Source organism: Osmerus mordax, chromosome 2, assembly GCF_038355195.1.
Source record: "Osmerus mordax isolate fOsmMor3 chromosome 2, fOsmMor3.pri, whole genome shotgun sequence".
Classification (NCBI taxonomy): domain Eukaryota; kingdom Metazoa; phylum Chordata; class Actinopteri; order Osmeriformes; family Osmeridae; genus Osmerus; species Osmerus mordax.
The window spans coordinates 23,676,390-23,704,078 of NC_090051.1; the positions used below are offsets into that span (position 1 = coordinate 23,676,390).

The following is a 27,689-nucleotide window of genomic DNA, read 5'->3' on the forward strand; positions in this document are numbered from 1 at the left end:
AAAGGTGATTTAATGGCTTGTTCGACATGAACATCCCTGAAGTGGGGTAACTGCTCAGCTGTTGTGTGTGATGTAACAGGAAGTAATGGTTTGCCTTACAACCTGTCCGCGGCTCCAGTAGAAGCTCTCTGCTCCAGTCCCACAACACCGTTTACTCATTGAGCGCTGAAGCTCGTTGTGGTCGCTTCACTGCGAACATCAGAGTTTGGGAATAAAACCCTTACGTTTGGATTGCTTTGCGTCGTCGACTTGCCAGTGTGAGCTGCCTACATATTGCATCGAATCTTCCGGTAAGAACACATTTTATGAAGACCTATATTGTTCAAATGTATTTGAGCCCAAGATCTCTAACAGCGGACCTGGTGATAAGTCCATATTGCAGTTAGGAAGAGTAGCATGTGTCGAATTGTATTAGAATCTTAATGAGCTTTGGAATTCAGATAATGTATTTCAATGCTGGGCCGATACTGATTGATACTATTTGTTCATTTGTACTGTTTAACAACAATAAAGCAGTGATTTCTTGGCAAAAACCCAAATCCAAAGATTGTAATACACATAATGGCTGATCGTTTTGATGCACATTTTTGAATCAGGGAGGTTTGGACAATGAGTTAAGGACGCAAGTACATGAAAAATAAAATCCGTTCTGCACCAACGCTTCGCTCATGTGCACCAGCGATAGCCTACCCAACGGATGATATCCATGTAATTTGTATCTAATGTTAAAATAGGAGAGATCCGCGAATGCGTAAAGGGGGTACATGAACTACTCTTCTAATACAGACCAAATCAGTGCTCTACAGGTGCATACATGTTTGGATAAAGTGTGTTCCCATTTTGCTATTTGTCACAATTGTTTTTAGATACATCCATGGTATCATCTCATGGTGTCAACCCAACATTTCTGAAATAATAGTACACAGACCCGTTTATAAATATACTGTAGGCTGAAGGAGGATGATCACAGCTCTTTGCAGTCCTATTTAGCACCAGAGTTTCCCTGACACCCTCTCAGTATTTAAGTCCATCAGAGTGGGTATACCCATCCCAACACTGACTACTCAGCACCAGTGCCATCTTCCAGTTGTTAAATCATCTGCACAGTTATGTAAGATGTTCAGACTGGACACAACCAGACATTGTAGCCAAGCGGCATGAGGAACAATATGATGTTCACATTTGGCAAATATGATGAGAAAAGAGGAGACGTTACTGTCTGCTGGGGAACAGACTCTCCCAAGACCACTGTCTGCTGGGGAACAGACTCTCCCAAGACCACTGTCTGCTGGGGAACAGACTCTCCCAAGACCACTGTCTGCTGGGGAACAGACTCTCCCAAGACCACTGTCTGCTGGGGAACAGACTCTCCCAAGACCACTGTCTGCTGGGGAACAGACTCTCCCAAGACCACTGTCTGCTGGGGAACAGACTCTCCCAAGACCACTGTCTGCTGGGGAACAGACTCTCCTAAGACCACTGTCTGCTGGGGAACAGACTCTCCCAAGACCACTGTCTGCTGGGGAACAGACTCTCCCAAGACCACTGTCTGCTGGGGAACAGACTCTCCTAAGACCAGTGCTGTAAAGAGAGCTCAGGTCTGCCAAGACACATTTCACACCAAAAAAATCTGCAGAAATATTAAAGGCTTTTTAAGTGCTTTCTCTGACACAAAATTCACCTTTTGCACTGGCATCTGAAACTCAGCATTGGGCATACGCCGTTTTGATACATGCACTCAGAAACGAAGCCTGATCCTTTATACAGAATTAACATCCACACACGAGACTGTGCGTGGTGTGGTAATGATTTGCTCAACATGATGTGAAATCCTCTTGTTGGGTTAGATGAAGAGGCATGAACTCTGTCCTGTCCAGACACCATTGAGGATCTTTTTAAATCAACCATGAGATGTATCCGTCTTGTGCTTGGCAAATATTTATTAAATTAGACCTCACGGTTACTATATGAGCTCAAACTGATTACAATGGTATAAGGTATCTTATCAAGGTATATGTAATGGCAGAAATTCAAGTGGAACTGTGTAGATCTGAGTAGTCAGGAGATGTGGTTTTAATACAATTTATTTTGATTATACAATTACGTAATATTAAACAAAGCTTTGCTGATCAGTCATTACAAAGGAGGTGCTAGCCACAGGTCATTCGCAAGAGTGATGAAGAACAACCCTAAAACCCTGCCTTATATAAACTTTAGATCAAATGGTTCTTCTGATGGTCAATCCATCAATGTAGCGAACTCTGTGATTGGTCAGCACTGCTCAGTGACAGTTTGACTCCATACCAAGTGTCCCACAGTTCTTTGATGTGGCATCTCTCCCCAAATCAGTAGATACTAAAGCCACAGAAGTTGATCAGTCAAATGGTCAACTGTCCTTTGTGTGGGCAACTTCAAACAAGTATTTAATTAACACCACCCATGCAACAGGAAGGGTCAGAGCAGCTTGATCAGTTCATCTATCTTAAACTGCTCCCTCAGATCACAATAACAATACAATTGAATCCACATTGTCTCCAGACCAGCTGTCTCATCCTCCCCAGGTGTCATAAACTGCAAATGGCATCTCTACCAAATGGAGTTGTTTCAACATTCATTGTATCAAGCTTCTTAACCAACTTTAGACTTCCATTAAAACACATTCCTCATATATAAAACACACACATTATAACTGTAACTATACTATAACATGTATTCCAAATTTCCACCACAGTATATTATAGAGTTTTGTGATTCATGTTAGAGCACTTTAAACTGGCCTTTCGTGTTATTGCCCAGAGATATGGGATATCTCAGTTTGGACTTTAAATATCACATGAGATGCCAGCCGCCTGAAGTATCTAACAAGTCTGTGAGGATTTGTGGCTAAAATATTTTTGCTCACAAATTTACTGTAAGGTCTAGTATAATAAAATGATCAAAGTTGTGCATGGGAAGCCTTGATGTTCAAATGTAAAGCAGTTGATCTAAGCCTTGAGCAGGAGTTGAGGCGCTGGCCAAGTCAAAAAAGGCTTGTTAAATGTCAGTGTAGTAATGGTTCATCCCTCGCCTAGGTGATATAGCTTTCTCACTCCCTGCAGTCTCCATGGCACAACATATACCCCAGCTCTGGCATTCAGAGTAGTCAGCGAGGTGAACCTCCAGGCGTGGCCATGCTCATGTTTCTGCTGCAAACACTCCTTGCTATAGGCAACTTGTTGATGCAAAGCAAATCCATGCCTCAGCTTTATGCTAAAATATCTTGACTATTTGCCATCTCAACGACCATGTTATCTAGCTTCAGAATCTGTGTTGTTGTATTTCTTTGCATATGATAAAACCAAAAATAAGTATTCATCTATCAGATGAGGATACTGCTTCTGGGCCTCTGCAGATAAATCACCCTGCTCACATTTGGGCGCAGGAACAGAAATGCATTGTGATGCTTTCATGGTGGTGCTCGGGGCCCTGGATGCATCGCTGTCACCCTGGGCTTCAGTGACTCACCCGCCTGGAGACCCGGACCTAAAACCAGCTCATATCCTGCCTCCATCTTTTATTACCATTCATTTGCATTCAAGTGCATCAGGGGCCATTATTGAATCCCAGCCCTGTCTAAACAACAGCCTTGCTTACATTATATATTTCTCTCCATTTTATATTGGCATGGTGAGCTGAGTCATCATGTTACACTGAAGCACAATGATGCTGATATGTATCACACTCTCACCCCCCACCACCCGGTTCTGGATTTAGTTTCATTGACGACAATCCAAGGACGTTCAATTTTTTCCACCGCATCCATTATGAAACGTGTTTTCACTGATGTGGCCCTCAGTGTTCCACACAGGGACATAGGAGTGTTGTGTCCATGAGCAGCACTTTGGCCCTGTGACTGGGTTGCATGTCTGTCCTGGGGGCCTGCCTGAGATGGAGGCCCCTGTGAGGGGTGTTGGACAGTGGAAGCGGGCTGTGTGGTTTCCAGGGGGGTTCTGTGTTTATGCTAAACAAACTGTCAGGGGGACTACACAGCCTCCTGATTTACTGGCTGGGAGTCGGCATCTGCTGGGAATGGAGAGAAAGGGACTGGGAATTGGAGTGTGTGTGTGTGTATCCAGTTTAATGTCCATGGCTCCCCAAGGCAGGGCAGCAAAATATGCTTGTTTTTCCAAGATATTTTTTTGCAGTCAGAAAGTGTCTTTTGTCTATACTCTTTCTGTACCGTTTGTGTACTTTGGCAGTATGCATCTAGTTAACCTGCACTTTATATCAACATATACATGTATACTGCAAGTATACCGTATTTTACGGAAAATAAGCCGCGGCTTGTACTCCGATTTTACAGTTTTCTTGTGCGGCTTATATTTCGAAGCGGCTTATACTCTGGTGTTGGAACAAAAAAGTGGCTTCTCTCAAGATCTCTACAGACCGTGAAGCAAATTTTATGCTCAACACTTGAACGGGGGCTTATTACTTGAAAGAGGAATTATTTACTGTTTTCTCAGTTACACTATCAGGGCTTGGAAATACAGTGACTTGCTAAAGTAGGCAAATGGCTAGTAGAACATAACATTTCATAATTTCAGTTAATCAAACAGCTGCAAACCCAGTGAAATGTTATAGGCTAGCTAGCAAAATAACGCTAGCATCGCTAACAACATTACTAATTAAACTTTGGTAGTCTAACCAAGCTGTTTGTAAGTACGTTTTTAGATATAATTGTATATGATAGTGTGGACAATAAGACACGGATGCGGTCTCTTTTCATAACTTGTATTTTACCACTGCTCTTCTTGATATCGCCATTCGAACAGCCCTCACTGATTTCACGTAATGCTTTCAGCATCAAGCCTACGGCAACTCCTGAGGGACAAAACACCCTTGTCCTTTGTCAGCTGAAAAGCTACTAAGTTAAGGGCATAAGCTTAGTTAAATAAGCATTGTTTGGAGTTCTTTTTGTGGTGTTCGTTCTGTTTTGATATGTGTAATGCTATGGTCTATAGTTTAGATAATTTGAGTGTTCACCCTGATTGGGAATGTTATCTAATTAGATCGCTGTCCACTGTCGCAGTGTAGTGTGATTCGGCACGTAATCAATTGAAAGCATCGGTTCCGCCTAATATTAACCGGCGCAACGTTAGTTGTGTGCTTTCAAAGTGCGGCTTATATTCCGGTGCGGCCTTTAATACTTCGATTTACAAACACAAAGTGCTCATTCTGGGAGGGTGCTCCTTATACACGATGCGGCTTATTTACCGTAAGATACGGTACAAGCAGAAACGAGAAGCAGTCTAACTAAAATATCTATGGGGTATCTACTTGTAACATACATGTACAGTAAATTGAGTGAACATCAGACATATCGTTTTCTAGTTCTCTTCACAGTAGTTTCCCATCCACAAATTGTGGATGCAACAATTGAGTTGTACAACAGGGTGTTGATTACGCTATGCATTACTGCAACGATTTAACAAGGCCTGTCCTACGCAGTTTAGCTCCATTCTTCATCATGCCATATCTACCCACTTGTGGTAAATAGTCTTTTTTTTATGCAAAAGGTGTGTTGGTCGATAAGACTTTCACTCAGGATGTTAGGAGCCTGTCGAGGTCATGTCTGTCACACCTGGGCTGTGTGTGCGCACAAGGCTTGTGTGTTGGCTTCCTTGGTCGGTCTTAAAACAGCTTTGGATGTGATCCAGCTCCCAGGGTTATTCTGGTCTCTGCCAGGCCAGTAGGGATCTTCTCACATCCGGCCTGGGTGCTCGGGGGTTGGTGCCCTCCTGTCAGACTGGAGAAGGGTCTTGGAAAAAATACTCACACATCATTTTTGCAGAGTGGAACGTTACCGTAAACATTGCTTCAAATGCCTTAGCTTGCTGTTCAACCTTGCTAATAATAGTAGGAAACGGGAATAGGCCACCTGCTTTTGACAGACAAGCAATGGGATGTCTGTCCATCTTGGAAAGTTTGTTGGAAATGTTTATGGAAATACAAACATGTCCATTTGAATCTACATTGACATTCCTTCAGGCACAGATGGCAATAAAAAGAACCCTTCCATGTGTTCAGAGACCTTTGGGAATAACGTGACCAAACTGTGTGGCCATTTTATTTTAAGTCTTATGTTTAGCTAAATCAAATTAGCCATCAAATCACAGTGGAAACACAATAGGGAAGCGAGCCATAATAAAGATGCACATTTTCTTTCAATGGATTGTATCCTATGTACTTGACTTGATGAATCAAATTAAGTTTTTATATGTGGTCTTGTGTAGTGCAAATAATTAGCATTAGCTTTCCCCTGGGTTATCTGCACTTGCTGGGGTACATTTTGCAAACACGGCTATGTGCTGGCTGCTCTCCAAGCCTATATAGCTAAGCATTCCTCAAAGCTACATGAAAGGTTGTAGTGAACCCATTCCTGCAGGAGTTGTGTAGGGAACAGCTTTTGTTCACTTTATTTTTACTCTGTGGGTATTTTTGCCCGTGTATTTTTTCCTTTGCGTAGATGAGCATTGTACACCATTTGAAAACAGATTCATTCATATGAGTGGGGATCTAGTTTGCTATCACCATTTGGAGTGATTCATACTCCGGTGTCATGTTTGTCAGTGTTTTACAAAGTGTACCAGATGTGTGTGGGTACAGAAGGTTATGTGTTATTATTTTGTGATTGTGTCCGTATACTGTACATCTTGAAGAATACAGCAAAACAAGATTGTTTGTGCTGTATGCTGTGTGAGTTGTTCCTGGTTGACATGTGTCTTTTAGAATGCAAACTTGTCCCTTACCTCCTGTTGTTTGTAGCTTGCTGAACTAGTGAAAAAAAGACTTTCCATATCGACAACAAGGGATGTCTCGAGTTTATCCCTCAGCCTGTGTCTTGGCTCCTTGTCACCATACCAGAACCCTGTTCCTCGCACGCCAAGTGAAGGGAGGGCTGGCAAATAGGTATGCAGGGCTGTGGGAGGCTACAAGAAAAAGGCATGGCATCTGGATTAGTGTTTTTGGGTGAGAGGAAGAGTGTGCAGGATGTAGACCTCTTCATTGCCATGCTAATGGAAGGAATGTCCTCCAGATTAACTGAGTAAACAGTTACGTCGACGAATACGTTGAGTTCTTCGTCTTTTCAGGCAAAACCGCTGCTCCTCCTCAACAGCTGTGTGGGTTTGTTATCGTTTGCCTTGACATCTGCCAGTGCCCGAGGCTCTCCCGGAGCCAGCAGGCAGTCCAGGCTGACGTTCTGCTCTCACTAACATTGTGGCCTGAGATGTTCAGGCCAGGAATCCTAGCGGTCTCCAAGGAGAGATTATCCGAAAGGGTCTTGATGTACACGACCCTTGTCTATGAGACAAAGTCATAAACCATGACAGGACAGATCTTTGTCCCAGGCTTGGTGATGGGATGTTGTTTAGAGGGAATGTGTGAAAAATCCTGAAGAGCACATAGCAGCTCAGAGGATTATGCGCATGTCAAACAACAACAAAAAAATAGCCTTTTCTGGAGTTTGTTTTGTTCTTGGTATTGGACAAATACACCAAACAAGATCATATTCCTCTCGACCAAACATCTGCAAACCAAACATGAGTCTAGTTATCATTAACATGTCAACTAAAGAGTTAACATGGGTCTAGTTACAGTTTTTCTCGATTGCTAACACACAAAAATGGTATGTGTAAGCCATCCCCACAAAACCATTTAGCCAAATCCCAGCAGAAAGACCATGTACCCCAGTCTTTAAACACAATTTACCCTTTTTGACACCTTTCTCAGGTCCATTCACACTTCTTTGCAAAAGTCTAAACATACCTCTTACTTTAAGACACAAATATCACCATTATGTCATTCAGAAAACACTGATTTGATAAGTAAACCCAAAACAGCGCAATTCAAACACCCTTAACAACCAATTATCCATGTGTAAGCACTAACAAGCAAATATACTCAACAAGCAATCAGGGGTTTGGAATGAATACAAAGGTAAGCTCATCTGTACTTTGAAATCATGGATGCAAATATCAGAAGAAAATGAGATGTGTGTGTGTCCAAATGAGAGGAGGTGGATAAGGGAGAGGAAGAGGCAGAGGAAGAGGAAGAAGAACAACAATCTCAAATGAGATCCATGCCACACTATGACAGAAATCCCTATGACAGAACAACCTTCTCCAAGCCATGGAAGAAGTTTGTGGGGACATTGCTCTTGAGTCTTGTCATGGATGGCTCAGGCATTCAGGGGCATTTTCCTTGCTGTTTGGCTAGAGAAAACATTGCCTGTGATGTTGAGGAAAATCTCTGGCCTGACCCTGGTCAGAGATAGGATGCTGACCCACAATGAACAGTACTGTACTCAAGCTCTGTTACCCAGGTAAAAATTATTTGTTTATTTCCTTGTTTTCTTAGCCTTTGTTCCCCAATTTACAATTTACAGCAATACATTTGTGTTGTTGACTAACAGTACTACTATTTGTATACTGTGACTACTACAGTAACAAGAGCTCAAAATGCAATTGCTGTATAATAAAAAATAAACAGCCTGTAAGAAGGACAATTGCAGTAATTGTGAATTTTATGATTCACATCATGTCAAACTCATGAGGTGGAACATATCTAAAATTCAGGGACACGTTATAGTCAATGGTTCTTGAAAACCTTTTTATAATAGTGTTTTCAATTCCTCCCAGCAGTGTCTAAAAGGTATTCAGAAGGTTGAATTTATTTGAGGGCTTTGTGTGTATTTTGAATGCAAAGTTAGGTTTATACGACAGATAATATGGTTTTGACTACTGTGTTTGATTTTGGGTCAAAAGCCAAGGGTTTGGCCAAAACAGTGTAAGTATGAAGATGTGTGTTTAGAGTTTGGAGAAAACACAGTACATTTACATTTAGTCATTTAGCAGACGCTCTTATCCAGAGCGACTTACAGTAAGTACAGGGACATTCTCCCCGAGGCAAGTAGGGTGAAGTGCCTTGCCCAAGGACACAACGTCATTCGGCACAGCCGGGAATCGAACTGGCAACCTACAGATAACTTGCCCGACTCCCCCACCGCTCAGCCACCTGACACTCCACTACTGTGGAGTACACTTGAATGTGTACTCCACAGTACACATTCAAGAAATGTTTCTTAGCAATTGAGAAAAACTGTAACATTAACATGTCAACTAAAGAGTTAACATGGGTCTAGTTAACATTAACATGTCAACTAAGAGTTAACGAGTCTAGTTAACATTAACAGTTAACAATCAAATATAGAGCAACATAACAACAACCCCCCTCCCTCCAAAAGAAAGAAAGACTCTGATGTCTCCCATTGGTTCTCATGAACACCATGCTTGTTAGCTGGTTTTAAATTCAGCATGGTGCAAATGTGATTTAACACATGTGCTCTGATGCAACGCCCAGCGTCCAGACCCACCTGCGCTCCGCCTGCAGGCTCCCCAGAGCTGCGCTCAGGACAGCTGATCATGCCTGCTGCACTCAGGACAGCCAGGACAGCTGATAATGCCTGCTGCACTCAGGACAGCCAGGACAGCTGATAATGCCTGCTGCACCCAGGACAGCTGATACTGGTTATAATCGATCCTCAAGCAGCATATTACATTTACATTTAGTCATTTAGCAGACGCTCTTCTCCAGAGCGACTTACAGTAAGTACAGGGACATTCCCCCCCGTAGGGTGAAGTGACTTGCCCAAGGACACAACGTCATTTCACACGGCTTGGAATCGAACCAGCAACCTTCTGATTACCAGCCCAATTCCCTAACCGCTCAGCCACCTGACTCCCCTAGCATATATGAACATATCTATATTTTATTGAAGTTCATCCTCTTTTTATTATCGATAAGATGGTTGGATAATAAAGAAAGACAGGAAAGCAGGGAGAGAGATCGGGGGAAACATTTAGGAAACGATTTGAGCCGCATTCTATATTCTGGGTTAATTGTACATGCTGTAACCTAACCACTGGGGTGACCCGAACTTCAGAATCTTTTGCCACAATTGCAACATGATGATTCATGTATTCTGAGCGGATATTTACAGTATGAACATGTATAAAGGATGAGTCAGTTACAGTATATCACATCTAGACCTTCATTTAGAAGGACCTGACAGCCCTGTAGGTGACATTTCCCAGCAGTTTAATGTTTTGTCGCCTTATTGACTGCAATCATGACCTTAAACAAAGAAACCAGTTTACCATCTCCTTAAGGTACCACCTACATGCTTATTGAACTTTTGAAGCTCTTGCAAAATATGTTCAGCCCACAAGAAGTGGTGCTTAATGACTGTTTTCCTCCAGCGAAGATAAGTAACTTCAATAATATGCTAACAGGGATGTTTGTTCTCATACACTCAGCTCTTATCTGTGTGACCCCAGGAGCCAACCAGAACACCAACATCGTATGAGGCCAGTGTTTATATTAGTGCTCCTGCAACCCGCTTGTGGCTGTGTGCAAGTCAGCGATAAGTGCAATCTCAATAGATTAAATTGGGAGAGCAGAAACTGTCAGTTGGGTTGGATACATCCTGTGAGGGAAGGAGGATGTTTGCAACATAAAACCACGCAGACAACTGAATTGATAAGGATGTTAGCAAGAGCTGGGCAGCTGTTATGCATGTTTCCCAGGATTTCCTCAAGGGTGCTTTCAGTTTTTAAAAGGTGACGTGGTTCTTCTACAAAGCGTCCATGACTAATGTCGTTCCTCCCCTGGTCTGAACTGCTGGAGATAATGAGAGGACCACCCACAGGGTTCTCCATGGTTGGGATGTTTGAGTGGCTGGACAATCAAGGTGTTCTGAAGCTCTAATATCCCTGGTCAGAACCAGAGGGAGGTCTTTAGTTAGGGAAGGATTGTGTTGAAGAAGCTGGTGGAGCCCCATTGTTTGGTGTGCTCAATGTAAGTGTGTGTGTGGGTATATATAATATATAACTCTTAAAATAAATTAAAATAGTTTTTACCTTAAGAAATAGTTGTTGTTAAATGTAATGTTCATCATCCATTGTTCCACTAAGCCTGGACGGTGATCCAGCTACTGTAGCTGAATCTGTAGCTTACAGCTGCATGATTGATGAGAGCATGATGTGTGTTTGGAAGGAGGAGGGGACAGGGAGGGGGCAGGGAGGGGACAGGGGGAGGAGAGGGGGAGGGCAGGGGGGGGACAGGGGGAGGGGACAGGGAGGGGGCAGGGGGAGGACAGGGAGGGGGCAGGGGGAGGACAGGGGGAGGACAGGGGGGGGGGGACGGGACAGGGGGACGGGACAGGGAGGGGACAGGGGGAGGGGACAGGGAGGAGGGGGCAGGGGGAGGGCAGGGGGAGGACAGGGGGAGGGGGCAGGGGGAGGACAGGGAGGGGGAGGACAGGGGGAGGACAGGGAGGTCTTTTTACAATTAGTAAATCCTGTGGGAGTCATTTTGATTTACAGAATCTTATACTATTGTTTTCAAAATAAAATATAAGCCTAGATGTTATTGTTAGTGTTATTTTTTACATAGATTGATGAAACAGTATGTCATCAAGATTGGGCAAAGGAAGTATTTTGCTTGTAAGGACGTTATGATTTGATCGTCCAATAATGAAAAATGTGACTGTGTGAAGCTCTGTCTGTCTGAGTTAGAGTTTGAAACCGATCCAAGTTGGGGTGTTTGAGAGATTCTGTAATAATGTTTGATTCTGTCATCTTTTTCTTACTGCTAGACTGCGTCCTTGACAGATTCAGAGGAGAAGGGTGTGTGTGTGTGTGTGTGTGTGTGTGTGTGTGTGTGTGTGTGTGTGTGTGTGTGTGTGTGTGTGTGTGTGTGTGTGTGTGTGTGTGTGTGTGTGACTGTACAGCTGATTTCTCCCTGTCTGTTTCAAACGTGAACATTTCCATAATGCTTTACAATCCCTGCCCCAGCTTTCTCTCTGGTGGAATGGCATTTTAATTCCAAGCAGATTCCAGGAGGCGAGCTTCCAGTCGCTCGGGGTTTAGGGTCTATGATAGGGCTCTTCTGTCATCTCCCATGTCTGGAGGTTCAACTGATGTAGATCTACAGTACAGCTCTGTTCTAAACATCGGGCAGTGCTACGATTAACTGGAATATTGATCTGGATACTATTTTAGCATGGCAGCTTACATTCATAGACGGGTACCTGAATAGCCATTTAACTTGACAGTTTGATGTTTTCCAAATGCACTTAACAGCTTTTCTTGTTGAAAGTATGGTTATTCAATTAACAAAATTGCTCCATTCTTAGCTGAAGTACAATACTATTTCTTCTTAGTAGGATTTAATGATCTGCCATAAGGTACGAGTCAGTTGCATTTTATAGAAACTCAATTAGACATGCAACTTAAAGGATATGAATGATCCAATCCTTAAGGCCGTTTTTAGACTGCAATTTAAAATGGATGCACCTATCTAGTGCACCATGACTGCGGCTCAGTTTCTCATAACAAGTGCTGACATAAGATGGCTCAGATACTAGTTTGTTTCAAACTGTTGGTTTTGGCTTTTTCAGCAAACAGCGACAGTCTGATTTCACCACATGAATGCAGAAATTTGACTCTACAAACAAACATTCTTGAGTGTAAGTGTATATTTTTTATTGTGACCAATCAGAAATCTGGGGGCTCGTGGATACGCTACTTTCTGTTAGTTGTTTTGGATAAAGGTATCTGCTAAATGAATACCTTGAGTTACAGTCTGTACTGTAGATTTTTCATACATTGATCCGCTATCCAGGACTCAGATCCGTCTCCTCCAGCAGGTTCTATGGAGTGAGACTCCTTCCAGTCTTCTGCTCAGTTTACCTGCTGTACAGAGCACTACTGTGGATTGTTAAACCACTACAGGGAAAGTTCCTCATGCTAGTGCTAAGCTGTATACTCTGCTTATTGTTAATGCATTCCTCTGAATTATATCTGGTTATCAACTCATCAGCATATACATTTCTTCTTCAGTACGGTCTGGCGGAACTTCTTAATTGCTGTCATATTGCTCAGTGGTCAGCACTGTTCTGCATTGCAGGACTGTTTTCCAGCTCTGCAAGCCTAGCATTACTTGCTTTGAAATATTCCAACACAGCACATCTCTCAGGTTGCAAACCCTGAACACGGTGAGCATCTGAAATCCACTTCCCCACACACAAATTAATCTCGTCCCGAACTAAAAGTACTTTTTTTGTCAAAAGCTAGAGGTGTACACAAACAAACACACACACAGACAGAAAGGCATCCAGGTGTTTGTTCTCTGTGCCTGGTTGCCTCTGTCTCCTCTGGGTCTTCAGTCAATGCTGCTGTCCACACTACAGGATTAGAACAGACATGATCACGCTCTATCCCTCTGAATAACAGCAGAAGTGAAGATCTGCCCTCAGCAGCACTAAGGGCCAGAGAGCCTCTGAATAACAGCGTAGGTGAAGATCTGCCCTCAGCAGCACTAAGGGCCAGAGAGCACGCCTCGTTCGCGCATATTTCAGCTCATCGGTTTCAAGCTGAAAAGCAGATGGATGAAAACATTTAAAGATGCTTGATCTTTTTGTGTTTTACTAATGAAACAAAATTATGTTTATCAACTGTTCAATTGACCTCTCCTTTACAGGCTACTACCTGTTCAATATCGGACCTTGCCCAGACAGAAGATGGATTGTGTTGGGTGGTTTTGGACTGTCGCCTTTCTCCTGCTGTGCTCTGCTGGAAAGGTAAGTTACTTACACTCACAACATATAATATATTGTAATCTTATACAGGTACATATTGTATTTCTGTTGTCAGAAATATTAGCATTTGTCATTTAGAAAATAGGCAAGAGGAGACAGGCAGGTAGACATAAATCAAACAATTTGATTTATGTAGCTAGTGTACAGTAGCCTGGTCCTAACCAGACTCTCGTACATTTCATTTGTACAGAGGGTCTGCGCTCGCTCCATTGACAAGTGTTAACTTCCTTGAAGGCGGGTACTCTGTTGAAGTTTGAAGCCATTGGGTCTGCCCAGAGCCACTCTGGATCCGCTATAACCAATCGCTAGCGTTTGCCTTAGCCAACTCCTTCACCACTAACGGAGCTAGCTGGAAAATCAAATCAACCCCGTTGGGATCAAAGATTGTTCCTGCTCTGACTTTAAAATCTGTATATTCGGCAGCGTTGCCACAACGGACCGAATGGCTTTGCTCGCATCTTTCTCCGCCGCCATTACGGAACTACAACACAAACTAGCGCACAACATCAACGTCATCGTTCTCAGCCACTCCCTCTGTTCGCTGATTGGACCGGTAACATTTTTACCGGAGACAATTGACTAATATACCTCAAGCCCAGACGCAGTACAGAAGCAAAATGAAAATTGAGCGGAAGTACGTAGGAGGGCAGAGCCAGGCTAAGTGTACAGTACTGCTTAATGATATTTTTATCAGAGAGAGGTATATAGAAAGAGGTATAGAGGGAGAGAGGATACTGTAATATAGGAGCATGAGTGTTATTGATTTCCTCTGGAAATCGGAGGATTCATTCTTGAAAACATGCTGCCTTTAAAAGCATTAAACATCCATCATCCACCCATTATAAAGGGTTAGTGGTTTTCTATTGTTAAGCTCTGTTACTTATTCTGTTAAGATGTTGATGATGATCGTGTTAATGATTTATACCCTGCTGAATTCCTTACGTCACAGCAATATCGCTCTCACCAGCAAAGCCTGTAATTAAGTCTAGGCATCGACAGCTCTCTTAAGCATACCAACAGCCGTGATCAATACACCTGACTAATGAACGACACCAAATACTTGTAGTACACAAAAATGTCTGCATGATTTATCGGATGTGAAGGGGGATGTTTTGAAACATTTTGAGTCTTTTCAGAGTCTTTGGTTCTCTAGTTGGAGTAAGATACTTTTCTCTTGAGTGAACTTGGAGGACAAACTTGCTCAGGCCTCTCTCCAGGCTTCCTGAAGCCAGAACAGCTGCAGGGTTGTGAACCTGCACGCTAACTTCAGTCACAGGAAGGCCCTCTCCATGCTCCTTTAATTACAGATCTACGTGGAGGCAAGCCCCGGGGTGAACAACACCCAACAGCAACATCCACAGAACGTCTACCATGACATCAGTGTCACCAGGAACAAGATAGTGACTGCACAGTTCGAGTGTTACCAGAAGATCATGAAGGACAGCAGCCCCAACAGGCTTGGTAGGACGTTGCTTTGTTAAAATAGCATTCTGTTTAAATAAGGATGTTTTTTTTTAAAGTACATTAATGCATCTGTCTATGTTCGTTAGTACATTAGCTATGCTGCCAAGTGGGTCTCAAGTGCAGTTGTGCAGTTATTCATCTGATACCTGCAGACATAAATGACTGGTTCATATAACATAAAAATACATATTATGTATGTATGTTTGGCACCTCATTTCGTAAGTGAATAGTCTAGATCTTTAATCAGGTTGATGATAGGTTGATGCAGACACACAAGGATGATTGTGAATGTCAATTCCCCCTGTTATATAAGCCTCATGAAGTAAGAAGTCAAGCAGAGTGAGTCACTAGGCTGAACGCTTGCTAGGATTAGTCATGACAACACAACTCGTCAAGTACCTGGGCTGCTTCTACGTTTACATCCAGAAACAGATACTGTTCAAGGCAAAGAATAATGTATTCATTTTTAATGAATGCATTTAGCAGACGTTTTTATCCAAAGCGACATTCTATGTCTGGGGGAGCGGGGAACGCTCCTCTGCAGTCTGGTGCTCTAACCACTGAGCTATATCCTCCGCCCAAATTAAACCAAGACGAAATTAAACCAAAGAAGGGAACAGAACAATCATAGGGGAGTTTGAACCAATGGGGACATGGGGATGGGAAGTCGAAGGCTGAACACATAAAGATTCATCTCCCCAAGCAGCCAGTCTGCTATATACAGATAAGGATCTCGGGCGGTTGAGCCTATGAATGAGACATTTATCTAATTGCTTTAAAAGGGGCACTTTAATAGGGTTAGAAACTTTTAGCATGTTTTCCATCCATCCAACCTAATAGATGACTTTGACGTTCTATTGGCTCATTTACGCTTGTATCCGAGACTGCTCTATCCATGTCGTTATCCATCAAAATAGTTTATTTTCAGGGGCATTTTATCCATTGACTTAATGATTTTGTTTTCAATGTGTTTTGGTATACCTGGCTATAAAGGAACAGTTTGCCTTTTTACATAACCACTAACTCAAACCAGTGTTTGAGTTCACAAACACTGAACTCAAAAGAAATGTGTGTGTGTGTCACAAACGCTAAATCTGTCATGGTCGTAGAACCAAAAGCCTAGATAAGAATCACGTATCAGAACATGCATGTTATCCCATAGAACATGTATGTTATCCCATAGAACAGCTTCTGAAACCGTGGGGACCTGGTCTCGTTCTGCCTACAGACTCTGACGTGTCGTACGTGTCCGAGCCCGTGTGTAACCGGACGTGGGACGGCTGGCTGTGCTGGGACGACACCAGGGCAGGGTACACCTCAGAGCAGCACTGCCCAGACTACTTCCAAGACTTCGACCCCTCAGGTAAGACCCCCGGGCCCCTCTCAGGTAAGACCCCCGGGCCCCTCTCAGGTAAGACCCCCGGGCCCCTCTCAGGTAAGACCCCCGGGCCCCTCTCAGGTAAGACCCCCGGGCCCCTCTCAGGTAAGACCCCCGGGGCCCTCTCAGGTAAGACCCCCGGGCCCCTCAGCTGGATTTTACTCACTGTGACAGTTAATCAAAATGGTAGTATTGTTGTGTCCGCTGATACGGATACAGAATGTTTCCACATTCCTGCACAGTGGCTTGTGGACTGTGACTGGGATATTCATATTTATAGCCCGAGTGAATGCTGTGTTTTTGGCCTCCTGTCTGCACTGACAGCACAGTGCAGTCAGCATCCTACCTGCTTCCATCCAGGTGTAAATGGCTTCTTGAGGTGTCCTGGTGTCAAGAAACATTTGCTCTTTAGCTGCCTTTGTGGTTTCCCAAAGGGAGTTACTGTCCTTTCAAATGAACGCTGTGCCCATGCTGTTCCCATTCTGGATCTCATCCATGTATTTTCCAATTCCCTGAGGATTTATAAGAATACGTGTTACTTGATCAAAATCACGAGGTTTTTCTATTGCAGGAAAAGATGGATTGGTGCCCCTGGGGGTACATGATGCAGAACACTAAACGGATGGTTTGATCATTAACTGCATGGCTTTGTTGTGTTTAATGTTTGGTCTCATTCACAATCTTTCGTTTGTTATTTTTTTCTTACAGAAATGGTGACAAAGATCTGCACAGACAATGGGAACTGGTTTTTGCATCCTGAGAGCAACAGAACATGGACTAATTACACCAGGTGCAACGAGCACACTAGCGAGGGCAGAATGGTATGTTGCTCTCAGAGACACATCACTGGAAACACAACAACGCTTTATGCAAATACTACATTCTTTATACTTCACAATAGATTTGTATTCATGCAGTCCATTTTCCACTTTAATGAAAGTCAATTAAAACCTGAAGTGCCGTATTGGCACTACATAATTGGCCTCTAATTTGTGGAATAGTCCTGAAGTACAAGAAAATACAGGTTCTCTCACTCAATGTTAAGCATATTTTCATGTTTTACCAAAACTGAAGCTGAATGTCCAACACTGTCTTACAGACTGCAATGAATTTGTTCTACTTGGCGCTCATCGGACATGGCTTGTCTTTGACCTCTCTGTTGATTTCTCTGGGAATATTCTTCCACTTCAAGTATGTATAAACTAACCATGCAACAGAACTTGTCTTTATTTCTGATTTGTTAACGACAGCCTTATGATTAATATATTTTTACAAATTGTTTAATTTACATCAATGACAACCTCCATTTTTGTGTTTTGTAGGAGTTTGAGTTGCCAAAGAATTACTCTGCACAAAAACCTTTTCTTTTCGTTTGTGCTGAATTCTGTCATCACCATCATTTGGTTGACAGTTGTGGCAAACAACCAAGAGTTAGTGCAGAGAAATCCAGTGAGTGCTTTTAATTAATATTATATTGGATTTAGTAAAAAAATGCCTTTTTGCGGTTCTGGTAAATAAAGTTTGAATTGTAATTACATTGTTGTTACCTAGAAATTATGGTCAAGACTGAATTGCTCATTGTGTGTTGATGAGAACCCAAATTATTCTAACAATCATTTATCAATAGTTTGATGTTTGTCCAAAATGCATTCGTTTCCATATTTTGTATTTCCAGACAAGCTGTAAAGTGTCCCAGTTTATCCACCTGTACCTCTTTGGATGCAACTACTTCTGGATGTTGTGTGAGGGGATCTATCTCCACACCCTGATCGTAGTCGCTGTGTTTGCAGAGAAGCAGCACTTGATGTGGTACTATCTTCTTGGCTGGGGTACGTTTACCTGTCTTCCTCTCCTTTGAGCTCGATTAGCAAACATTTCTGAAGTGTCTTTAGCCTTTAATGAGCATGTTTCTTTCCTAGGCTTTCCTTTAATCCCGGCCTCCATACACGCTATAGCACGCAGCTACTATTACAATGACAAGTACGTTCCCAAATCTCAGATTCATTTTATAACATGTTCAAAAAAGTGGTTGCCTATTGAGCCCTTTTGGGACATACCATTTCCCATTCTTTACTATGCATAGCATCTCTCATTGGTGCATTAGGAAAAGATGTTGGCACACCTTTGGAGCTAATGCAATTTTTTTCAATCATTTTATTCCTTTTGGTTCTGAATAAAAATGACTTTCTGACATGTTAGCTCAATGTAGACTTAATATACTGTGGGTGTTAGCTAGTCAGCTACTCCCACCATCAGAGGCTCATCCGGTTGTGTCTCCTTAGCTGCTGGATCAGCTCCAACACATCTCTGCTCTACATCATCCACGGACCCATCTGTGCTGCTCTCCTGGTGAGAAATTCGATACGTTTTGATATATATATATATTACACATACACACACACTCTTGCAGGGTAGCCCTCTGACAGTTTGAGAAGTGTTGACCCACTTAGGAGTTGCTTGGTAGGAAAAATGTTCTTGGGTATTCCTGGCACGCCGAGAGAGCTTCTCAAAAACAGCTTGTCCCCCCTCCTCCTGCCGTCCAATTACGCCTTCTTTGTCCACATTTCTCATTTATGATAGCATCTCATTACATGGACAGCACGATAGCTCCTCATCTAGAGGAAGTAATTTCAAACGTAATCATCTCCCTGGCACGATGAAGGCCACCGAGCAGGAGCAGGATGCTGCAGCTCCACGTTCAAGACAGTCATTCTGCATTTCCTAATCACATGAACCCCATGAGTGTCTTTTTAAATCCTGGTAGGAACACTACGTGACTTCCCCTTCCATTCGCAGGTAAATCTGTTTTTCCTGCTCAACATCGTGCGCGTCCTGATCACCAAGCTGAAGGTGACCCACCAGGCAGAGTCCAGCCTGTACATGAAGGCTGTGAGGGCCACCCTGATCCTGGTGCCGCTCCTGGGGATCCAGTACGTGCTGCTGCCCTACAAGCCCGAGGGCAGGGGCTCCTCCGAGATCTACGACTACATCATGCACATCCTCATGCACTATCAGGTGGGTCTTGTGTCTGCTGTGGACTACGTGGTCACGGGGTTCAACTGCACCCTGGGAGTTTTTTGCAGACATATTGTTTGCCTTGTAATCATTATATAGCTGGTGTAACTTGTTTATTCCATGCAGATTGTCAATAGTTGCCAAACTGAAATTTCAACAAGGGTCAGTGGATACCAGTCAATCGATGTTTGAAGGGGACAAACGTCCTCATTTTCCCCTGCTAGTCACACCAAGAGCCTAGAAGATTGGCACACACAATGAATCCATTGCACAGAATAGGAAACAACAGCAAAATGATTTAGGTTGTAGTTGCAGCAAATGGCATTATTGTCAAATACGTTTTCATAAGAGCAGGTCAACTCCTTATTGTTGTTTGATGAGTGCAACACTTGGAAATGAGGGTGTGCTATAGTGTGTACTGATATGAGGGTGTGCTGTAGTGTGTACTGATATGAGGGTGTGCTGTAGTGTGTACTGATATGAGGGTGTGCTGTACTGTGTACTGATATGAGGGTGTGCTGTACTGTGTACTGATATTCTGCTGTGTTTGTTTCATCAGGGGCTGTTGGTGGCAACCATTTTTTGTTTTTTCAATGGCGAGGTAAGATTAGAACCTACATTATCGGTTTAACATTCTCCCGTTATGTAAAAGTGCATTTAAAAAAGTGTTAAGGGATTTAAGCTTTTTCAACAGTTCTCATAAAAACCTTCATTAGATTTTTGCATTTGAACCTGCAACCTCTAAGGGCTAACCCGTTAAAGGCTACGCTAACACATTTGATTTGATTTCAAATCAACCCTCGTGTGTCGACAGGTGCAGGGGGTTTTGAGGAGGCACTGGAACCAGTACCGCATGCAGTTTGGGAGCACTCTGACCCAGTCTGAAGGCCTGCGCTCAGCATCCTACACAGCCTCGTCCATCACGGAGGTGCAGGCTTGCTACAGCATCGACGGACACACGGAACACTTGAACGGTAAAAGCTGCCACGACACGGATTCCTCCATCTTGAAGGCGGATAACCCCTTTGCCTAAAGATGCGACTCCTCACACGAAGACCCCCCCCACCCTTTTTTTTTTTGCTGCGTCAACACAAAGGGGAGGAAAGTAGAAGGAAGGTAAACAGTGGCTTTTGGCTTCTCGTACTTAACACACCGGAAAAAAAATTCTACCTTTTTGTTGTCATCTTGAAATGAGCACTTCGAGATGTTTTTTTCTGCTCACTTAAATTTACTGTCTGCAGTATAGAGTGTCTGAAGCTACTTTCAGCTTTTCACAACGAGCCAAATGTGTATATATTCCGGTCATTCGTCTTATATGAGCCAAATAGTAAAATACATTACAAAATATATATATATACACACAAAGTATTTTACATGAACAAAACATTAAAAAGGGGATAGGTGTGAATTGCTCAACCTGCCTCGTTAATGTAATATCAGTTCCTTCTCAGTGAAAGCCTTGATTCAGTTTGCCAAAAAGTATTTGTATGTTGTGCCAAACTCAAAACTGTGTGTATACCTAGATGCTTATGCTAGCATTCACTGTTATCGTGCAGATAAGACTTTGTCACACCGTCAGATTTATTTTGCTTGGTCACTTAAATAACACACACACATATATATATATATATATATATATATATATATATATATATATATATATATATATATATATAATACTGTATATAGTTATTTTGTTAGACAAAAACATTGAAAATAATTTTCAAAATTACATTTTACATTATGTACTACAAAAACAAAATATATTACTGTCAATTGTGAGGCTGGATCAACATCATTTGTTGTGACATCACAACTTAAATCAAACATCCATCATAACTTATATACAACTTGTTGCTGGAGCTTTAACTTATCTCCCTCAGGTGCGTATTGATAAGCCTTTAGACCGCACCCAAGATTCAGATTCACACACAACAAAAGTATTATCTACAGGTATTCAATGCCATATTTTTGTGTAACATCTTGAAGATAATTCTCAACTGAGAATTCATATGAAATGTCTTTTTAGCAGAAGTTTTCCCAAGTCCTCAAAAAGTACTACTTTACTAGCATTAGTTATTAAATCATTTTTCATATTAAGGAGGCACTTTGGTCTACAATAAATTATTTATACTAAAAACTGAGTTTAGCTGGTTGACATGGTAAACACATCATTCCAGGTTTACAGCTTTGAAAATTTGATCACTTTATATATATTTGTTTAACACAACCTTGGTTCTCACTGGCATGTGAAAACAATGTTTATCGTACAGTATTACAGCGTTTGCTAGAGCTATTTTACACTAGCACAGAAATGTTGCCTCAATTTGGGTTCTTGGATTTATACACTAGGAGTTGTCAGTCATGAGAGGATCTAAAATGAATGTAATGAAATGAACATCATACAAAAATAATGAGCAGATCAAGGAGGCACCAATGTCTTTTGCTAAAAAAATTCTGAGGCATGAAGGTCAGATAGCTCATGTTCATAGGAAGAGGTGGCTTCAAGGGAGGGAGGCTACTGTATGTTTCTGCTTCAGAAGTGATCAAGATCATATGCATAGAAAGAGGAGAATCTAGACAAATCTAGACAAGGCACAGCCAAGCAATTCCTGTTTTTTTTTTTAGATCATCACTAATCATTCAGAAGTTTTCACAACCTAACATTTTTACTTGGTTGGTAGATCATACGAAAATATTTAAAGAGCCTCTTTAATATGAACATGTTTTTGATTATTTTGACTTTCCAGTCTTGGTGTTTGAACATACAAACTATTAAAACTGTATATTTTGTGACACACTTGGTTGTTGAACACAGGTTATGGATTAGTTTCTTGTGTATCATGAACCAATCTATCTACCCTTGATCATTTGCTCTAAATACTTAATAGCTGATGTAAACTACTTATTATTTCAACTCACAGGATTGCTGATCTGCTTAAGTTAATTTTCAATGCAAACACTCCTAAATAAAATAAAAAACCAAGTTCATCACAAATATCTTAAGGTACATGCTTTGCATAATAATGTTTTTTATAATGATCTCAGTCATCTAGAGTAGCGATATCAAGTTATCAACCTTTGGGTTCATTATGTTTAAGCCACTAAATTGTTTCATTAACCTTGGAAGCTTATCTCCTAATTTTAAAGAAATGTTTCTCATTTGTATTTCTGACTTCTAATTGGAATTGTGTTCACAATTGAGTGTATATAGTAATTAACATCAACAAAGTGTGTGTAATATCTGTTCTCTATCTGAATGTAACTTTAATGTAACATCAAGTGTGGCTTTGGCACCATCATACTGTATGTCTACGATATTATGTACGGTTTTCCGTGTACATTACATTCCTGTATTGGCAGTACAGTAGATATACCATACTCTACAACCTACAGTACACCTTTTCTATTATGTGAAATCTAATACTCTAATATATTAGACATCTTCATTTTCTCTGATATCCAAATCAATGATTCAAATTCTGTGGTTATTTAACGTTGCCGTCCAAAATGCTGGAGACCGCTCACATTATGTAAATATGTGGTGAACCTTGTGGCTCAGAATGTGTGGCTGGTGTGAGAGCTTTGTGTACACAGTCTTCAGGTGTGTGCTCTGAGACATTTAAATACAAAGCAACTGTCTTGTGTGAAAGTGTGTGGGATGTTTTCAAGGGAGTTGTTTCCAACTTGTATGCCTGAAAGAAGATCACTAATGAGGGGCTTGAAGATCACTAACAAGGGGCTTCCACCGGTAGATTGACAGTTGCTGTTCATCCTTCTCTGTGCACGAAGGGTTTGATCCTTTTATTCTAACGTTCTTCTGCATCTGTGCTGTAATGAACGTGGGATAGAGCCTGTGTCCTACAGTGTGTGAACACATCAAAACATTGTCTCCCATTGTTCAAATGTATAGGAAGAAATTACTATTCCATGCAGCACATTTGTGGGCTGGGACTGGGATGAGGACATGTTGGTACCAACCTTTGAACGTGTTAAGCTGTAATTAACATATATTTTTCACACTGGCTTTTTTGTTACATTTCATCAGACACCAACTGCAGGACAGTTCATATGTTTCAGCTGCATTCAACATTTGTCTGTGTTGGAGTTTTACCGTTTTCTACACTGTTACAGATAGTCACACTTTCAAATGATGTATATCTGGCTAAGATGATATGGAACAATCATCATTAACCATTTATGAAGCATTCTTTGTAAAACATTAAAAAGCAAATGTCCCACTATGAAGGCAATGTGTACCTAGTGCTGTGCCAAATGTATTATGCTTCATTACATCCTTTACAACACCCTTGGAATCAGCATGTTACAGCTTCACAAGGCCTTCACTAGATCTACCTTGTTAGGTGTGACTTTCTGGAAGGATAATGTCTGTGTTCAAACTGAACTGTGATTTGGATGTCAACACACCACTACTCTACTGTATGAATGTCATTCGTATGCATTTTATTCTCTGAATGTGAAAATATATATTTGTGTAAAATATTTTTGTGTGTTTCTCTAAATATGGGCCTTTTGGAAATCTGATCAAACAAATATAGGTAAGTACTGGCAAAAGGTTCTTAGGTATTATTTATTGATACAAGTATGGGGTCTAAGATAACAGTATCTCTGTACAGTTTAAAACTATTAAGTATAAAAGTGAATATATTGCACTACTTATTTATTATTTACTAAATATTTAACCACTGCACAGGTATCCATTTTAAAACCTACTCAACCTACATACATACAAATAGGCAGACATGGGAAGGAAGTAAAAATACTTACTGTATAGATATATGTATAAATAGAATTTTCTAGTATTAGTACTTTAGTTCACAATTACAACACAAATGTTTGTGTGTGGGGAAAAAAAGGTTCAGTCAAATCTTTTCGAAATGTAACATTTTTTTGGGGACAAATTGTTTGGATAAAAAAAGTATGTTATGGATGATACAGAGGGAGTTAGCAATGTCGACATGACTAAGAATAGAGACATTATTGATCACCCATGGCCATAATGAGCCATCTTTTCTTTTATTAATAGGCTATGGTGTGAGGTCCAGTTACCAGCGTGACGCTAAAACATTTAGTAGTAATGGCGACTTTTTACTTAAATACATGTCAGAGCCCCCACTTCTTTAACTTGAGTGAAAAGGTGTAGCCAGTCTTTTTAAACATGAGTATCTGTATTTCTACTTGAGTGAAGGATGTATTTACTTTTGCCATCTTTGCAAATAGGACTGAGATTTATATTTTTGCTGACAATAAACCCTCATGACATCAATGTCCTGGGTATTTACTATTGTAGAGAAGTCTCAATTCTCCAAGAAAAACGTGCACAAACAAGGTTTATGCCACCCTTCAGATCTTTCTATCGACCTGTTACAGCAGCACAGTAGCCATGCTTGACATCCTTACAGTTTTGGTGGTCGTCTTAGTATCCCTCCTTTTTAGGTTTTTCACGAGCCATAACTCACCTCAATATTTATTTTTATAGGCTATATATCGTTTTAAAAGAAGATTGTATTTCTATTTCTCTCCATTACCGAAACAGCACTCTTGAAGATTCAAAAGTGTACCCCTCCCCCAACTACAGTAGGCCTATTGTCCACCAGTCCTTTCAACAATGTCACACCCAATTATAACTCACACGTACACCTAGCTTACTACTGCCTCACTGCCTCTGACCAGGCGAAGCTGACGTTTGGAATTTCAAATGGCCCTCTCTGCAAGCTCTCTCACACGAGGGAAACATGGCATAATTCATACTGTTCTGAAGATATAAAAGAGATGCCACATTTCGATGTTATAAGTAGCGTTCAAACAAATTCAGAATATCGGACATTGCCTGGAGAAATGCGTGCCTGCGTGCTGGCTGTGTTGCGCAGTGGGAACCGGCAGGCTGACGGTTGTTAATAAAAGTACGAGGTTGCTTTGGGTCGCTGTCATCTGTGCTTAGCTTCAAAGCAGGAACTGAAACGTGCGTTACACCAACTCAAACAGCCTCTGCTGACGGTCCTGTTAGCTGATTTGAAAAACGGTGACAAAGCACTGAACGTACTGGATGACATAAGATAGAAACTTGGCCATTGTTTACAAGCAAGTGATTTCAAACTGTCCAGAATGGTAAAAAGGTGTAGGCTACTGTAGGGTAGTGTAGTGCTGCTGTAGGGTAGGGTACTGCAGTATTTTTCAGCTACATATTAACTCTAATTTGTTAACTAACCTACTTTGTTAGTTAACTCTGCTTTGGGAGTAGCTAGTGTTTGTGTCCCAACCTATGGTCCCAAATCTGACAAAGGCCATTCTGATCGAACATGTGACCCAGAAACTGGTTGAGACAGTCCATTCTTCCACAGCCAGGGCTAATGTGGGACCCTACAGCAGATATAATCCCCACGTCGGTCTTGACCTCCAAAAAGGGAAACACAGACCTGTCTAATGGAGTAAGTAGATGTTGACAGATATCTCCTGGAAACATACAAAAATACAGAAAGGAGACGATGGATAATTAATAACCACGTCGCAGAACGTACTCATGTTATTGTAGTGTGCTCCACACCGGGAGTTCCCTCTTGGCTAGCACTCCAGTCTAACTTCCATTGTTCTCTGTGCACTCTGTCTGACGGATGTTTTTATCCAAGCCGTGAGTGCTAGTGGAATGTGTCAGAGACCAACGATTCTCCACCTCACGGAGAATCGCTCTAGATCTGTGACAGTGTTTCTAACCAGCCCTGAAGGCTGGCTGCACGTCGTGAAAGAAAACATGAGACGCCAGAGACAAATGGAAACTCGCCACAGAGAAGCCTGTGTCCCTGATGATCTCATTGATGCTGTCACTGACGCTGTATAAATGATAGAAGTAGGTGGAGGGGTCTTTAAAGATAACGTTTTTTCATTCTTATAGGTTACGTTGAGTGCATTCATTTTAATTCTCTCAACAAATATGGATTCCCTAAAAGTGGCAAAACTGACCATATTACTGCATTATGAGTCCTAATGGCCTTTCACTTTATTACAGACAACGCATGTAGAAAGTATGAAACATGACTGCAAGATGTGTGTGTGAAAACTAAGCTGGCCCAATTCATATAAATTGTTTCTTGAGTTGTTTTTATTAAAAACGGTCAGTTAACAAACATTTTGTCAAAGGTGTTTTAAATACCCATGTGCAAAAGACTAAACTGCTTCCCATTTCCCCATCTACCTGATAAGTGGCCAAGCCAAACAAATGACCTCATGAGAGACTGGTTGCATTGTACTCAAATCAACAAGCAGACAACATCTCAGGCCAGCACAGACCTGAGCTCATAGTCTGGTTACCACTCACAGTATGTACAGATAAGAAGCAGAAGGGGTCTGTGTGTGTGGAGGGAGGGGGGGGGGTTCGTTTTTGTTAGGGTTAGTTTTTTTTGGTAAACGTGTCTTTGTGAATTAACACTAGGGTGTAGCAATCATATCCGATGTATTAACCTTCTCATGAACAGCCCCCAGAAAGCCCTCTCTTCTCTGCAGTCTGGCCTGCTTCACTTCCCTGCTGCAGCAGAGCAGGATGGTCTGGCGCCAGCAAGTGTACTTTCTCAATCTAATCACCCCCTCTGTGATAGCAGAGGAAATGGGGTGATGGGAGGGTGTACGTATTACCCAGCATAATGCCGATAGCTGCAGCACATCCTGGGAAGCCCACTTCTCTGGAGAGGGTGCTTGTTTTGTTTCTGGAAATTGTGTCCTGCAAAGTAAACAATCTTTTTCATGAAATACAAGCTTTCCTTACTTTTTTTTTTAGGTTCAGCCGATTTAGCTGATGTCTTATGTAAATGGTGGGTAGATTGAGCTGAGGTTACTTTGCGAACAATTTGGGACAATAACATACTTTTAGTGTAAGATTATTGAGACAACTCTGGCTGATTTAAGGTGAGGACTACGGTTAGATACTCCAACATATAACACTAGTTAAATAACAAGGTTGCAGTTTGCTGGAAATCCAAACCCTGTTTTCAAGCTGTTCTTTCATCTGCATCCAGCCGCAGTGCTCAGCATTTCATATTGTCAGATTCTACAAGGATTACTTTGCATACGGAACACATTTGGTTTTTGTTTGGTTAACATCTCACTACATTTGCTTGACAT

The 27,689-nt window shown here is 41.7% G+C and overlaps 1 protein-coding gene across 2 annotated transcripts; it reads left to right on the plus strand.

Annotated features, from left to right (window-relative positions):
- Nucleotides 1-149: 149 nt before the first annotated feature.
- calcrla (calcitonin receptor-like a) lies at nt 150-21,220 on the plus strand. 2 transcript variants are annotated; one of them, XM_067254648.1, is made up of 13 exons: nt 150-290; nt 13,582-13,681; nt 15,007-15,160; nt 16,392-16,526; nt 17,250-17,362; nt 17,641-17,732; nt 17,864-17,990; nt 18,217-18,370; nt 18,461-18,521; nt 18,824-18,890; nt 19,338-19,556; nt 20,116-20,157; nt 20,371-21,220. In XM_067254648.1, the coding sequence occupies exons 2-13, from the start codon at nt 13,622-13,624 to the stop codon at nt 20,587-20,589; spliced, it is 1,443 nt and encodes a 480-aa protein (XP_067110749.1). In that variant the 5' UTR covers nt 150-290; nt 13,582-13,621; the 3' UTR covers nt 20,590-21,220. The 2 variants fall into 2 exon arrangements, with proteins under 2 accessions (XP_067110749.1, XP_067110758.1); XM_067254657.1 differs by lacking the exon at nt 150-290 and adding an exon at nt 12,518-12,568.
- Nucleotides 21,221-27,689: the final 6,469 nt, after the last annotated feature.